The sequence below is a fragment of the Schistocerca nitens genome, chromosome 2 (assembly GCF_023898315.1).
Source record: "Schistocerca nitens isolate TAMUIC-IGC-003100 chromosome 2, iqSchNite1.1, whole genome shotgun sequence".
Lineage (NCBI taxonomy): Eukaryota > Metazoa > Arthropoda > Insecta > Orthoptera > Acrididae > Schistocerca > Schistocerca nitens.
In genome coordinates this window covers 228,888,290-228,904,288 of record NC_064615.1, presented here as the reverse complement: position 1 = coordinate 228,904,288, position 15,999 = coordinate 228,888,290, and the positions used below count along the sequence as shown (strand labels likewise).

Genomic DNA, 15,999 nt, shown 5'->3' with positions numbered 1-15,999 from the left:
AAAACGTCGGGGGCGATTTATTTATTTATTCTCGAGTCAGAAACATACAGATACACAGATTGACAGTCAAATCAATAAATAGGTAAATAAGACTGGGAAATTACTAGTGACGAAAACTGTTTTTTGTTACTATGATCCATAAAGTCGTCTTTGGGTGCTGGTGACATGATAACCAATGTCTCTCCATGAACTCCCAAACGTTGTGTTGAGTCTTCAGTTCTTCCACTTTCTCCTTGCTTTTCTCCCAATGAGTGACCTTCTGTTCTTCCAAACATTACAGCTCCTTCTAGTGAGTCTCCCCTGATGTGTCCAAGGTACTTTAATTTCAATCTGCAGTAATTTCGTCTCCAAAGATGTTAACAACTATATCGCCTAGCTGGAATAGAAGCACTCTCTGCACTTAGAGAAGTGGTCACTGATGAATGAGAGACTTAAAGTAGATCAGAGCACCAGGAATAGTTTTCTCTGATCATCTAAGAAGCTTACTGTGCTTTCCGGGAAGAAGAGGCTGAAACTGAGAACGCTTCGATCCAGGAGGTGGGTGACAACAGCTGTGCAACTGCCTTTCATGGACACAGCGAAAGCTGGTTGCTATGAAAGTCGCTCAACACAGTGCTATCTGGAATGGGATGATCTCACGACGGGATGAAAAAATGAGTATCTAATTTCGATGACATGTACCATGAATGCAGACGAAATCAAATAACAAATCACCTGCTTCAGTGCCTTCTGTGGCCAACGTTCTGGACCGAGGGTGAATATTTTCGTGCTATTCCGGTGGTTTTCTCTGCGGGTGGCAAAGTATTATCACATCATACAGTGAAGGCGTTCACGACTGGGAGTCTTAGCTATTATGCTCACATCAGAATTAGGTTACTTAGAGATTAATAAGCCTTTGAGGCTAGCAGCGATACTCCTATACGAAGTAATTAGATTTAACCATTTTATGTATGTTGAGCGGGTGGCCAATAGATATCAAACGTTATTAACAGTACAGAATAACCCACCACCTTGAAATGTAAGGTGGTTCAGATGCTACTAAATCTAATAACAAAGACTTCTTGTTGTTACTATCTTAATGGTATGCAGCTGTTCATGCTATGTTGAATAATGTAAAGAACATAACACATACAAATTTATCTAAGGTTACACAGAATTTAATGCTTCAAAATTGTTAAAATGGTTCTATGTAACTTGTTTCTGCCTAATTGAGGAGAACATAATTTATAATTTGTATAATGCAAACGCCGGCCGGAGTGGACGAGCGGTTAAAGGCGCTACAGTCTGGAACCGCACGACCACTACGGTCGCAGGTTCGAATCCTGCCTCGGGCATGGATGTGTGTGATGTCCTTAGGTTAGTTAGGTTTAAGTAGTTCTAAGTTCTAGGGGACTTATGACCACAGCAGTTGAGTCCCATAGTGCTCAGAGCCATTTGATTTTTTTATAATGCAAACTTCAAGAAGATAAAATAAAAGAAAGTAAAAAGAAAAGAAAATAAAATCAAATTAAAAAAATAAGTAAATAAGTAAAACGTAATCCAATAAGTATGGTAAAAATAGAGAGAAGCGATATGCGACATTTGAATGTGTAACATTGTCTAAGTAGCTGTTGGTTAAGTATTATCACGTCATACAATGAAGGCATACGCGACCGGTGGTCTTAGCTATTATGCTCACATCAGAATTAGGTTAATTAGAGATTAAGAAGCGTTTGAGGCTAGCAGTGATATTCCTATATGAAGTAACTACTTTTAACTATGTTATGTATGTTTCGAGGGTGAACGATAGATATCAAACATTATTTATTATTATTTATTTCATTAACAGTACAGAATAACCCACCACCTTCATAAGGTGGGTCAGATGACACTAAAACTAATAACTGACACTTCTTATTGTTACCATCTTATTGTTATGCAGTTGTTAAAGCTATTATAAATAACATAAAGAACATAATATATAATAGTTTCTCCAAGACTACACACAATGTAATGCCTTAAGATTCTTAAAGTGGATCTATATAAGTTGTTTCTGCCTAGTTGAGGAGAATATAATTCATGATTTACATTTTATGTAATGAAAACGTCAAAAAATAAATAATAAAGGAGGATAAAATAAAAATTAAACTAAAAGAAGAAAAAATAAAAATTAAAAATAAATAAATACAAAACGTATATCAATAGCTGCGGTAAAAATAAGTTTTAATATGTAGAGGGAAGTGATGTGCTACAGCCACGCGGAGTGGCCGCGCGGTTTGAGGCGCCGTGTCACGGGCTGCGCAGTCCCTCCCGCCGGAGGTTCGAGTCCTGCCTCAGGCATGGGTGTGCGTGTTGTTCTTAGCATAAGTTAGTTTAAATTAGTTTAAGTAGTGTGTAATTCTAGGGACCGATGACCTCAGCAGTTTGGTCCCTTAGGAATTCACGCACATTTGTACATTTGAACATTCGATATGCTACATTTGGATGTGTAAGTGGCTTGTTGGTTGAAAATAGCCTATTTCTACCTATTTCACGTGAGAAGGCCTCGGTAGAACATCGAGCTATTCCTATCTTAAATGGTGTGTGATTATGGGAGTTTGTTCTGTTTGTGTGTATTAATATATTACTTGGACTATTGCATCTTAGGACACTACATGATATTGAGTATAAAACAGTTAGTAATAATGCCCAAGCATAGAGCTATTGTCAATAATTTTTGCTGATTGTTATGGCATTTAATTCATAAGTTAGTAATTTTCGTCAAGATGGCGAAGCCGTTTTTGAACGGACTACCTGGTCTGTCGTGAAGTCATCAGGCGTCGACGCACTCCGCAACACACCTCTGCCTGACGGGATGCAACGAGCACAGTCCCTGCGAGTCAGCGGTTGCAGTACAGAGAGCCAAGAAATCGCAGTTCGGCCCGCAGAGGGCCTTCGTGTACACCTGACGTGAGAACTGGTGAGGTGTGCAATGTCGATAGGGATCGCTCCTGCTGCGGATATTTTACTGCATCCGCCGCGTCACATGTGGTCAATCTAACGCAAGTATACCTCCGCCAGGAGAGTATTTAGGACCACGCCGATCCCAATCCAGGCAGTTCCATCGCAGCTAGTCAACTGATGTTTTCTGCTACAGCCCCAGAACTGCCTACAACCGCACTCTACCCCCACCTGCAATGGATAGCGCTAAGTTCGGCGACGTCCTCGTGGGAACTGTTGATTGCATTCGTTATTGTCAGACTTTTCCTATGAGAGTGAAGGGTCTTTTATACCGGACTTGTCGCAATCTTAAGTTTCATTCTCTTCAGATTTACGCCTCCCAGCGAGAGTATGGACTTGTATATCTTCGAGTTCTCAATAAAATGAGAGGTTTCAATCATATCATAGAGAATATCTTTGGGTGTTCCAGTAATAGAACTTTATTATTAAGCATTCAGTGTTTTTCCCGCTTAGTCTAAGATATTCTTCCAGTTTACTGACTTTTTGGACTTCATCTGTGTTGAGTTTCAGCATCAGTTGAAGGAGACCATTTGTTTTCAGATTAGGAAAATCGTTTTTTTAATAAATTGAGACAGAACTTAATTCTTATGTTTTCTTGTGGGAATGTTCGGAGCCGGGAACACTTCCCTTTCATACATGAATTCACCAGAGAGGCGGTTCTGGCCGTTAGAAGAAGTCAGTGTCTGGAAACTTACCGTAGCTCAAGAGCCTGTCCAAACCTGTGCAAACGATCAAAGTTAGGTTGGCTACGAAACGTAGAGCCTTCTGCGCAGAAGGTCGTTTTCTTCGAATCCCGACGTTTCAGCCGGCCGTTGTGACCGAGCGGTTCTAGGCGCTTCCGTCCGGAACTGCGCTGCTGCTGCGGTCACAGTTTCGAATCCTGCCTCGAGCATGGATGTGTGTGATGTCCTTAGCTTAGTTAGGTTTAAGTGGTTCTAAGTCCGGGGGCTGATGACCTCAGATGTTAAGTCACATAGTGAAAAAAGAAAAAGAAGAGTATTGGAGCCATGAGTTGTTCTACTGTAAAGACGCGATTTCTTGATTAGGTCAGTCTGCATACCACATGGTACTGCTGTCTAGGTGATAAACAGTTTAACTGAGTGCCACAGGTACTAGAAGGTCTATGAAAGAGTGTTAGTCGGAAAAACAGTTAATGATCTTATTTTTCGCTTATTCCGACAATCACATCATCCAGAATTACGATGGAAACTTGTAATTACGATCGCATCCGGATCACCTGCGCTTCCATGTTGCCGCTAAGGCGATCTACCACATTCTGCTACGCATGTGCCATCGTTAGACAGTACCTCTTTCGCTCTCCCTCAATGATGTTTTCATTTCTTCATTTTGAACGTGAGCTCTTATTAATTACGATTGTGGGATTTTTTTTATCGACCAAGAGTTGTCTCACGGCCCACTAAAAACTATCTCGTATCCAGGCACTTTTGCCCCCTATTTCTGTGTCTTTTTAACTTTTTCAGTTGTGTGCGATTTATTATTAATGCATGTATGGGTATTTTATCGAAATACAGTATATACACACGGATATACAAAAGTTTTGCATCACTCCTTTATCGCGAAATTCATGGCACATAAAACAAAAACTGTCACAGAAGCATGTGTATAAATCACTTACAGCATGTCCAGGTCACCAGATCAAAAAAAAACAAAGATGTGTGCGACGACAAAATCGTGTTTCCCAAGGGACTTTTTTCACAGCACCCCTCAGCTAGGTCAATCCGTCCCCTTGCTCGAATATAGGCTTGAATTCATCGTGGCGTACAATCGACGAGCTCATGAAACCTTTTTCAATGTTTTTCTCTAAGTATTTCTTAACCTCATTTTTTAATGGCAGTACCCTTTTAATTGACTTTCTAAAACACTGAACCCTTAAAAAAGCAATCCTCCAACACTTTTCAGTGCACAGTAATAATAAATAAATAACTGAAGCGTGATATGGGCAGAGGGGAAGAGACTGTGGTCTTATTTTGGTTTATCAAATATAAAATTTTTAAAAGTAAAAACTTTTAATACCTACACCACAATGTTCCTATCACAATTATAGTCCGATAACTAGTTTCGGTTGCTATCTGCAACCATCTTCAGATCTGTATCATGTGTAGGAAACATAACCTAAGAAAATTATGTGCAGTGTAGTAGAACACAAAAACACCTGAGCAAAAAAAAGGGGAGGCAATTCTAGATGCAAAAGTGAACATCTGACAAAGGCATTTAATAGTGTAGTACAAACTTTGTTATTGCTTATCAGGTAATATACCGTTCAAAATAAGAAAAGACGGTGAATAAGCATTGGAAGTCATCGTTAACTGTAGTCATGCAACAATATGCATTCGTAAGTACCAAAACAATAACAGTACGTAGTAGAAAATGTCACTGTGAGCAAGTCAGGTTGTAGACTTGTCGAAAGAATTATAGACAAAAAATCTCAAAAAGCTTACTCTGCATCTGCTTTCCAATGCTTACTCAACACCTTTTCATATTTTGAACGGTATGTTATCTCATAAGCATTAACATGGTTTATTCTAAACTATCAAATGGCTTTGTGAAATGTTCAGTTTTACTTCTAGAACTGGTTCCCCGTTATTTTTGCTCAGGTGTAGCACAACATTTTTGTATTCTACTTGATAGTACATAATTTTCTTGGGCTATGTTTCGTACATGTGTTACTGATATGAAGATGGTTGCAGATAGCAATCGAAACTAGTTATCGAACTTTAACTGTGACAGGAAAATTCCGACCTGGGCATTAAAAGTTTTTACTTTTAAAATTTTTTATTTAATAAATAAATAAATGATACTATTGTATATTATAGATAGGTAAACGTATAGAGTGATGCAGGACAGTACGCAAAACAGAAGTATCAATGTTTAGGTGTGAGAATGGTTCCGACAACCACTTCAGATTCAGGAGCCAGTTGACGTCACAGTTAGCTGCGCAGGTGGTATTTTTTTTTCCCTTGAGGGTGGTTTCTTCCATTACGTGTGTTCTCTATGATTTTATAAAGGTGATCGAATAATCTAAATCAGAACTATTAATAAAAATACACCATTTTCGTAACTCTAGGACGTATGCTATATAGAGTTAAAAAAATTGTATACCCTTAGCCGAAAACAGTAAGGCTATAACAACGAGGGTAATTTCCGTTATTATCAGTGGCGAGCCTTGTTCTCAGAAACTGTAATATGTGGCGTCTGCGCCTCCTTAGAGTTGACACGACTCGGTGGTGATGGTTGTTCCAGTCGGTATGACGTGGAACGGCGTCCGTCGCTCACGACAACGCCACCCTGTAACTAGTAGAAAAACACAAACTCCTCGCATGGTTTGGTCATATTTCAGATACCGTTTTTCGTGATTGTCAATATTTCGATAGAGCAGCGCGTCAGAATGTGTAAGCTGCTCTGCTTCTTCACTGATGAACGCGGCAATTACACCACTCGATGACGCGATGACTCCCTTGACCTGAAATGATGGCCACCAGTTTTCTGTTGTTGTGAGTCCGCGACAGACTTTCAGTTTACGCGAACTGGCTAACTGTAGTTCTTCTTTTTATTATGCCCGGTTAGATAATGGATGTCGAATATTAATAATATAATGTCTTGACACTTCAATTCATCACCCAAGTTGTGGCCACATTATGGAATTGCGAGGATGTTAAGTTAATAAATTGTTATTCCGTTGTCAAGACGTCGCTACGTCGCGTGTTCAATAACTACACGACGTAATTCCAGAGATAACGTATACTTAAGCAATGTTCAGAATGCGTCGTAATCTTGAGGAAAATCGGTGATTGTTCACTGTTAAATAACCATGAATACACTTTTCACTTCATAATATTCTAATATTCAATTAATTGTCACTAACACACGTGATAATGTCTATTCAATTATGTAGGCGACACGAAGAATTAAAGTTTGAATCCAATTTTATTGTTGTTTGTAATTAATTGTCCCTGCCCTGAGGACGCACACCTATTTCTCACTCAGGGAACTGCTTCCGTTTGCATCAGTAATCCTGTCGTTGACGACAACTTCTGACAACTCGGCGCAATTGTACGTTCTTCGTGTTTGCGTTTGTCTATTACCTACTCGAGACTAATGATTGTTTTTCTGTCGGCGATCTTTCTATTTCAGTGTCCTTGAATGTTCGTGCTTATTTACTATCACGAAGGCTAAGTCCCATCAGAAATCCACACGATTTAATTTAGTCACGAATATCCGTATCCCGTTATCTTGCTAACGGTAAAGACGACATTGCTTTAGTATGACTTCTGAATAATACTTCAGTCTATATCGCAAAACTTTCAAACTTCCGATTAGCTTAAAACAATCTAGTAGCGCTTACATGCATGCTACTATCGCAATAGTACTAGAGAACGACCAGATACCGACTGAAGCTAACATTTCCATTTCCGAGTTACATTGTAGTCACATCGGACTTCCTTTTCGATGCGGCTACAACTCCCTTCTATGGTAAATGTTATCTATGGCTAATTTATCACCTGGGTTTTAACCTTCGTTATTAATTATTTTGCAATTCTTTCTTTGATGTTTTTGTTGCGTATCCTATCATATTCATTCATTCAGTCTCTATTTCATGATAAATATTATTATTCACATGACATTCCTGTTGATAAAATTATCACAAGTGTAAATTCCGTCGTCAGTAGCTGCGTCACTGTCAGAATGACTAATTTTCCTACTTCTTTTACAACAAAGGGTTGTTTATTAGGATTTCGGTAATTGGGGTGTTATAAATACAAACGATGCTTCCAAAAGCACAAAATGGCCTACAAGATACGTTTTCGTAGCAAAAAGGACATCTCGGGGCTTTAGTGACGGTTAGAAGTTAATATACAAATAAACCGCCGCCGTAGATATGTATTGCTTTTTTGCCAGATTCAGTTTACAGACGAGAGCACCTTCAGACATTCATTGCCCTGACGGCAAAAAGTTAAAACATTCAATGCACCACTCGTCAACGCAACGTGGTGCGAGTTGCGCAGCGCAGTTCCAGCAGTTCGGATGTCATGTGAATTCACGAACAGTATGTTTCTTTGCGTATTGCTGCTACATCTGGAGCGCGGAAAATTGGAGCTTTCCCCGGAGAGGAGGAAAATCCCCGCCGAGGCCCTTCCCCGGCAACCACTCCAGGTTTCGCCGGCGGCCGCCCTGCTTTCCCGATATTATTTCCTTCTTTAACTGCCAGAGAAGTGGAGGTTTGTTTTCAGGAATTGGACGCCGAGTGGTCTCGAGGGCTACCCTCCCACCCTCGCCCCACCCCCTTTCTTTTACTTCCCCTCACCAAATGCACAACTTCCCCCTCCACTCTCGCCCTCGCGGCGTAATTACTCCTCAAACAAAAGCGCAGGGGGACCTGGGACCCGCGACGGAAATTTATTACGAATGTCAGCTTTTACCGCCGAGTCGACTGGAAATTATTTCGCGGTAATTGTTTTCTTTCACTTACCGCAGAAAGCTGCTGGCCGTTGTCTGCCGCCAGATGTACTTGTGAGTCGGTCTGAATTACTTGGCCCCCATTACGGAGGCAAGCGCCTAGAGTGCACCCGCACGCCCGAGGACCAATTCCGGGCGCTGCAGTTCTGAATAACGAAGTCTCTGAGTTTTCTGTGTATTGGTGTGCCAAGTCGAGGAAGTAGTATTAGCGTGTGTTGTTCCATATTGTTTTGTAAAGCTCCGCATTGTGCTGCGCAATAGAAATCTGTCTACAATTGGTACAATTTTTTTAAAAAATTCTTTCTTTTCACTGACAAAGTATCTAACAATTACCGCACTCTGTCCCTGTTCTCCTTTGAAACCTTCTCCAGATCTACCCCAACAACTTCTTTACGTCGTCATTCGATCCACTTGTTTAATGCCATCTTCCGTCATCTAGATTACTGTGTTAATCCTTTCATCTCAAAGTAGATGCTACGCTAAGCATCCTTTCTGTAAGATGACCTTAGTTGCTTTACAGTTTTTAAAGGTATGTAAAATTCGTCTTTGCAATTACTAAAAACGCTTATTTATATTACCACGTCACTCTTGGTTTCTTAATTTAAAACGTCGTCAGTGATCTTGAGCGAAATACACAGGGTGTCTCAAAATTATCTTCACAACTTTTATCATGTGTACTTCAGAAATATGTGCGGTATGCAGCATAATGTTCACGCAAACCTAGAGTTTCAGTAGCCATTTAAAAGCAATGTGTGCGCCATCTATAGCACACACAATATCTGAGCCATATTTCAGTTCCTTCCAGTTCCTCATTAACTTTTCTATTCAAATTGATGGTTCAAATGGCTCTAAGCACTATGGGACTTAACTCCTGAGGACATCAGCTCCCTAGACTTAGAACTACTTAAACCTAACTAACTCAGTGACATCGCACACATCCATGCCCGAGGCAGGATTCGAACCTGCGACCGTAGCAGCAGCGCGGTTCCGGACTGAAGCGCCTAGAACCGCTCCGTGTAGGTCTTGCACCGGCGTCTGGTAGAGAGCGTCCTTCATATATTCAAAAGAAAAAAACCTAATGCGTCTATGTCTGGTGACTTTTGCAAGGAAAAACTATTTCAACACACTGTAATGAATCAGACCACGCCACACATTTACCTTTGGACTGGTGTGCACAATTTTCATGCTAAAGTCGGGGATTCTGAGAGCACCGTATCGTCACACTGAGTCGGTTTACCTTCCCGGACACAAGAAAGCAATCTTCGTCCGTGAATATCACCTTTTTGAGATAGCCTTGGTCATCGATGATGCGACTCAGAATCTCAGTTGCGCAAGCTCTGCGCTTTGGCCTGTCATTCGTGTTGAAGCACACGCAGCAGTTGCACCATGTACGCATGAAGCTTGCACTCCCTGCACTGTGTTTGGTGAGGTGGTAACTGAAACTGTCGAGACGCTTGACAGACTGGTTTGGTTGAGCTCGCATCTCTATCACTTGTGCTCGGACACCCAGAATTCGTGACACTTCCGGATTCCTTGAACCTCATGTACCACTGTCGGCTGGTCGGACGTGATTGTCGTGTGCTTCTGTAACGTTCCCAAAAATTCCGCTGTACCTGGTTGTCAGATTTGGTCTCTGTCAACGATCTCACACACTGTGCCATCTGCTGGGAGGGTGGTCTTTCTTGTGAATAACTAATCTGCAAAAAGAAAAAAGTCTTGAGCTGTGCGTGAACATTGTGCACGAACAGCACCTTTCTACATATCCTATTTCCTAAATGTACGTGATCAAAGATGTAAAGATCATTTTAGAACACCTTGCATTTCAGTTTTTGTTTGCTTGCTAAATCTAGAAATCATACGTCAATACCTTTAGTGACGAACCTTTTCTAGATATCTAGATCTGCCTTTGCCAATGTAAAAATGCCTATTTATGTTATTAAACAGGTTTCGTTGTTTTCGTTAATATAACGTTCTCGGTCCTGAGCTTATGAATGAAAAGTTTATATTGGTGGTCAATGCATTGTTCTGTGTGAAATTAAGACTAAAATACTAAATTTAAGAAACTGGTGCAAATCCCCAAACTTTTAATACATGTCCAAAGTGAATACTATGTTGTTGTTGTTGTGGTCTTCAGTCCTGAGACTGGTTTGATGCAGCTCTCCATGCTACTCTATCCTGTGCAAGCTACTTCATCTCCCAGTACCTACTGCAACCTACATCCTTCTGAATCTGCTTAGTGTATTCATCTCTTGGTCTCCCTCTACGATTTTTACCCTCCACGCTGCCCTCCCATACTAAATTGGTGATCCCTTGATGCCTCAGAACATGTCCTACCAACCGATCCCTTCTTCTGGTCAAGTTGTGCCACAAACTTCTCTTCTCCCCAATCCTATTCAGTACCTCCTCATTAGTTATGTGATCTACCCATCTAATCTTCAGCATTTTTCTGTAGCACCACATTTCGAAAGCTTCTATTCTCTTCTTGTCCAAACTATTTACCGTCCATGTTTCACTTCCATACATGGCTACACTCCATACAAATACTTTCAGAAATGACTTCCTGACACTTAAATCTATACTCGATGTTAACAAATTTCTCTTCTTCAGAAACGCTTTCCTTGCCATTGCCAGTTTACATTTTATATCCTCTCTACTTCGACCATCATCAGTTATTTTTCTCCCCAAATAGCAAAACTCCTTTACTACTTTAAGTGTCTCATTTCCTAATCTAATACCCTCAGCATCACCCGACTTAATTCGACTACATTCCATTATCCTCGTTTTACTTTTGTTGATGTTCATCTTATATCCTCCCTTCAAGACACCATCCATTCCGTTCAACTGCTCTTCCAAGTCCTTTGCTGTCTCTGACAGAATTACAATGTCATCGGCGAACCTCAAAGTTTTTATTTCTTCTCCATGGATTTTAATACCTACTCCGAATTTTTCTTTTGTTTCCTTTATACTATTAGTCATAAAATAACTGAAATACATGCCGCACTAAGAAAACGCAAAATTAAACAGCTGAAAATTATAAAAGCAGAGCCACTGTAATGTGAAAATACAGGTCGTCCCTGAATGTAACCCAGAGCTACTTCGAAAAAAATACATCGCTGTATTGCTATGATGAAATAAACAGTCACTTAATCGACTGTATGAAGTACTGTAGTATTACAGCATATTCTGAACGGACTGCAGTTCAAAATTACTACAAAAAAACATAAATTACCTTTACTTCTCGAAGACATACTGACACTACGATAAACAGATTTGTTCGAGCAGATGCTACCATCTACAGCGAACGTGCAGAAAACGTAATCAAATGACTCACAGGAAAAGTGCATTCCAGAATGAGGCACAGCTAGAAAAAAAAAATAAGTTTGATGTACCGCCTAGTTAATACTATACAGCGCCTGAGGAGGATAAAACACCATCGGTGGTCTAGAGTAAAAATATATACAATTTTCGTTTACTTCCCGGATCTAAAACTTGCACGTCGATATCGTTGTTAACGAAATGTTTTCAGGTACCTAAGATCCGTTTTAGCAACTACCAAAAAAATGTGTTTATGTTATCATATGCGACTCGGGAATTTTTTGTATATACAAATAAAAACTCATCAGTGATATGGAATGAAACATAACTGTAATTTTGGTTTACTTCCTAGATGTAAAAACCACACGATAATATCCTTCGTAAATAATTACTTTTAGATACAGATACCAAATCAAAATTGTAAATATGTTTTATTCCAGACCACTGACGATACCCTAAAACCTTAAAACAAAACGCTTGTGACAATCTAAATACGACCTTCTTTTTTACTTGCAAATCCTGATGTTACAAATGTTTCATAAACATTCGTCGCATGTTCTAGGCTTTGTTTACTCCTACTGAAGTTAAGGAACTGTACTACTCAGGCAGAAAAATAACACATGGTGGTCGGAGCAAGAAGGACATAATAAGTAGACTAGGAATGGCATAAAGGGCATACCTGGCCAAGAAAAGTCTACTAGTATCAAACTTAAATTTGAGGAAGAAATTTCTGAGAGTGTGCATTCGGAGCACAGCATTTTATAGTAGTGAAACACAGACTCTGGGAAAAGAAGAGAATCGAAGCATTTGATATGCGCTGAAACAGAAGAAAGTTGAAAATTGGGTGAGGAGGTTCTTCGGAGAATCAACGAGGAAAAGAATATTAGAGAACACTGACAAGAAGAAGCGGTATGGTGGGACATCTGTTAAGACATCAGTGAATAGCTCGCATGGTACTAGAGGTGGCTGTAGAGGATAAAAACTGTAGAGCAAGACTAAGATTGGAACACATTCAGCAAGTAATTGAGGACGTAGTTTGCGGGTGCTACTCTGAGACGGAGAGGTTGACACAGGCGAGAAATTCGTGGGGAGCCGCATTAAAGCAGCCAGAAGACTAACGACTCGAAAAAAGGTCGTTATTCTACTTTCTAGTAGCCTCCATTAATGTATTTGCTTTATTTATCTCTCGGTAATATTCTGTGATAGGTATACTATTCCGTTCAATAAGTTTTTTAAGTCTTCTTTATGTCCAACCAGAAGAACTATGTTTTTTGCGAACCATGTTATTTCACATTTTGATCATCTTTCGACATCTTCCGTCCCGTGTAGAACTTGGAACCTGTGGTTGTTGTGTCGGAAAACAGTAGGAGACAAAAACGCGACATCACAAATTTAATTCCGACTCGAAGACATCGTCTAATGGTCATATTGGTTACATTGAGTGCTTTCCAAGAGACAAGAAATTTTGTTTCGAATCTTGACTCGGCAACGTTCATATTTGTCACGACATTTCACTGGATACTCACTATATCCGGCTGTCAGACGTCGCCCCTGTACCGCTGTACGCAGCCAGATACATTTAACATCTGGCCGTTTGCAAGGAAATTCCCAACAATGCTTGTGTCTGGCTACGGAAACATGTTAAAGTAAAGGAGATTTGTATCTACATCTACACATCTACATTTATACTCCGCAAGCCACCCAACGGTGTGTGGCGGAGGGCACTTTACGTGCCACTGTCATTACCTCCCTTTTCTGTTCCAGTCGCGTATGGTTCGCGGGAAGAACGACTGTCGGAAAGCCTCCGTGCGCGCTCGAATCTCTCTAATTTTACATTCGTGATCTCCTCGGGAGGTATAAGTAGGGGGAAGCAATATATTCGATACCTCATCCAGAAACGCACCCTCTCGAAGCCTGGCGAGCAAGCTACACCGCGATGCAGAGCGCCTCTCTTGAAGTGTCTGCCACTTGAGTTAGCTAAACATCTCCGTAACGCTATCACGCTTACCAAATAACCCTGTGGCGAAACGCGCCGCTCTTCTTTGGATCTTCTCTATCTCCTCCGTCAACCCGATCTGGTACGGATCCCACACTGATGAACAATACTCAAGTATAGGTCGAACGAGTGTTTTGTACGCCACCTCCTTTGTTGATGGACTACATTTTCTAAGGACTCTCCCAATGACTCTGAACCTGGTACCCGCCTTACCAACAATTAATTTTATGTGATCATTCCACTTCAAATCGTTCCGCACGGATACTCCCAGATATTTTACAGAAGTAACTGCTATCAGTGTTTGTTCCGCTATCATATAATCATACAATAAAGGATCCTTGTTTCTATGCATTCGCAGTACATTACATTTATCTATGTTATGTATGCGACTTGTGGCTGCTTGACAATCTTGTTTTCTACGGCCGTTGTTCCCCCTGCAGCCCTTTCTGTGCTTGCTACGTATTGCTATGTTTTGCTCTTTCCGACAAAGCTGCATGTAGCGTTATTTTCCGATGGTTGTGACGGAATACAAATGCGGCGTCTAACCGCCTGTCCGTTGCTTGTGTTTGCAGGAAGAACCTGACGTCACTGGAGCGCTTCCACCGGCGCATCTCGCAGCACGAACTGTACCGCGCGGGGGACCCCGTGATCGAAGACGTGCTGCGGGACCTCGCCACGCAGCGCATCGTGCACGTCAGTGAGTACCGCCTAACACGCATCCACTGAGCCCGGTCCTCGCTGCAATTATTATCTCATTGTGATGGTGACCCTCACTCTCTCAGTCGATTAATAGTCATCACAAACCAGCTCATTGTGACGGCAACTCTCACTGTCTTACTCCATTAATCATTATCACAAATAAGCATTTTCAGTACCGTAATTATTAAGCTGTAAAATAAACCTTCTCCCAAGCTTTATAACTATTAGATAAAACGTATCCGAACAGTTATTAGTGGAAATCAATATCGGGTGTTTTAAAGTGGCTTAATTATTCATAGCGCCACCCCACATATTTTATTCAAATTTTTGTGCTCTAGTAGATTCGCCACGTCTATTAACATAATGAGTGGGTAACTGTGAATGTAGGAAGTCGTTTTTGAAAGTATTTGTATGGAGTGTAGCCATGTATGGAAGTGGAACATGGACGATAAATAGTTTGGACAGGAAGAGAATAGAAGCTTTCGAAATGTGGTGCTACAGAAGAATGCTGAAGATAAGGTGGGTAGATCACGTAACTAATGAGGAGGTATTGAATAGGAGTGGGGAGAAGAGAAGTTTGTGGCACAACTTGACTAGAAGAAGGGATCGGTTGGTAGGACATGTTTTGAGGCATCAAGGGATCACAAATTTAGCATTAGAGGGCAGCGTGGAGGGTAAAAATCATAGAGGGAGACCAAGAGATGAATGCACTAAGCAGATTCAGAAGGATGTAGGTTGCAGTAGGTACTGGGAGATGATGAACTTTGCACAGGATAGAGTAGCATGGAGAGCTGCATCAAACCAGTCTCAGGACTGAAGACCACAACAACAACAACAACTGAGAAGTTCCTTTCAAAATTCGTATTATTGCTCGCAAAATGCTTGTGTAATTCCATATATTGCCTACAGTGAAGTTTGGAATGGAATTAGTTGCACTAAATCTATTTGCAGTTGCGAATATGGACAACCATTAGCTGTGGAATGGAATGACAACAATGAAAATCCTTGTCGGACCGGGTCTCGAAACCGGATTTCCCACTTATCGTGACAAGTCGGCCTTACCATTGGAGTATCCGAGAACGACTCATTGCCAGACCCAAACTTCCATATGTAGTCATCCATGTGTCTGCAACCTGTACTCATACATACGTTGTGGTTCAAATGGCTATGAGCACTATGGGACTTAACATCTATGGTCATCAGTCCCCTAGAACTTAGAACTACTTAAACCTAACTAACGTAAGGACATCACACAACACCCAGTCATCACGAGGCAGAGAAAATCCCTGACCCCGCCGGGAATCGAACCCGGGAACCCGGGCGCGGGAAGCGAGAACGCTACCGCACGACCATACGTTATGCATATTCCCGTTCAGGAGAGACATTTGCTTGATTGTTGATTGCACGGAGTCGGCGGGTAAATACAATTTTGCAGTGCCTGCGTTATTCCGAATTACCATGCAATGTTCTTTTGAACATGCAAGCATGGCACTGCAACATCGTATTTATCCGCCGACGCCGGGCTAGCAACTTTT

The 15,999-nt window shown here is 41.0% G+C and overlaps 1 protein-coding gene across 1 annotated transcript in view; it reads left to right on the top strand.

Moving 5' to 3' along the window:
* The first annotated feature begins 2,450 nt into the window (after nt 1–2,450).
* LOC126234940 (extracellular serine/threonine protein CG31145-like) overlaps nt 2,451–15,999 on the top strand; it is a 186,670-nt gene continuing 173,121 nt past the window's right edge. Inside the window, exons 1-2 of the mRNA XM_049943679.1 lie at nt 2,451–2,467; nt 14,338–14,462. Coding sequence (XP_049799636.1) covers nt 2,451–2,467; nt 14,338–14,462 — 142 coding nt within the window. The remainder of the gene's footprint in view (nt 2,468–14,337; nt 14,463–15,999) is intronic.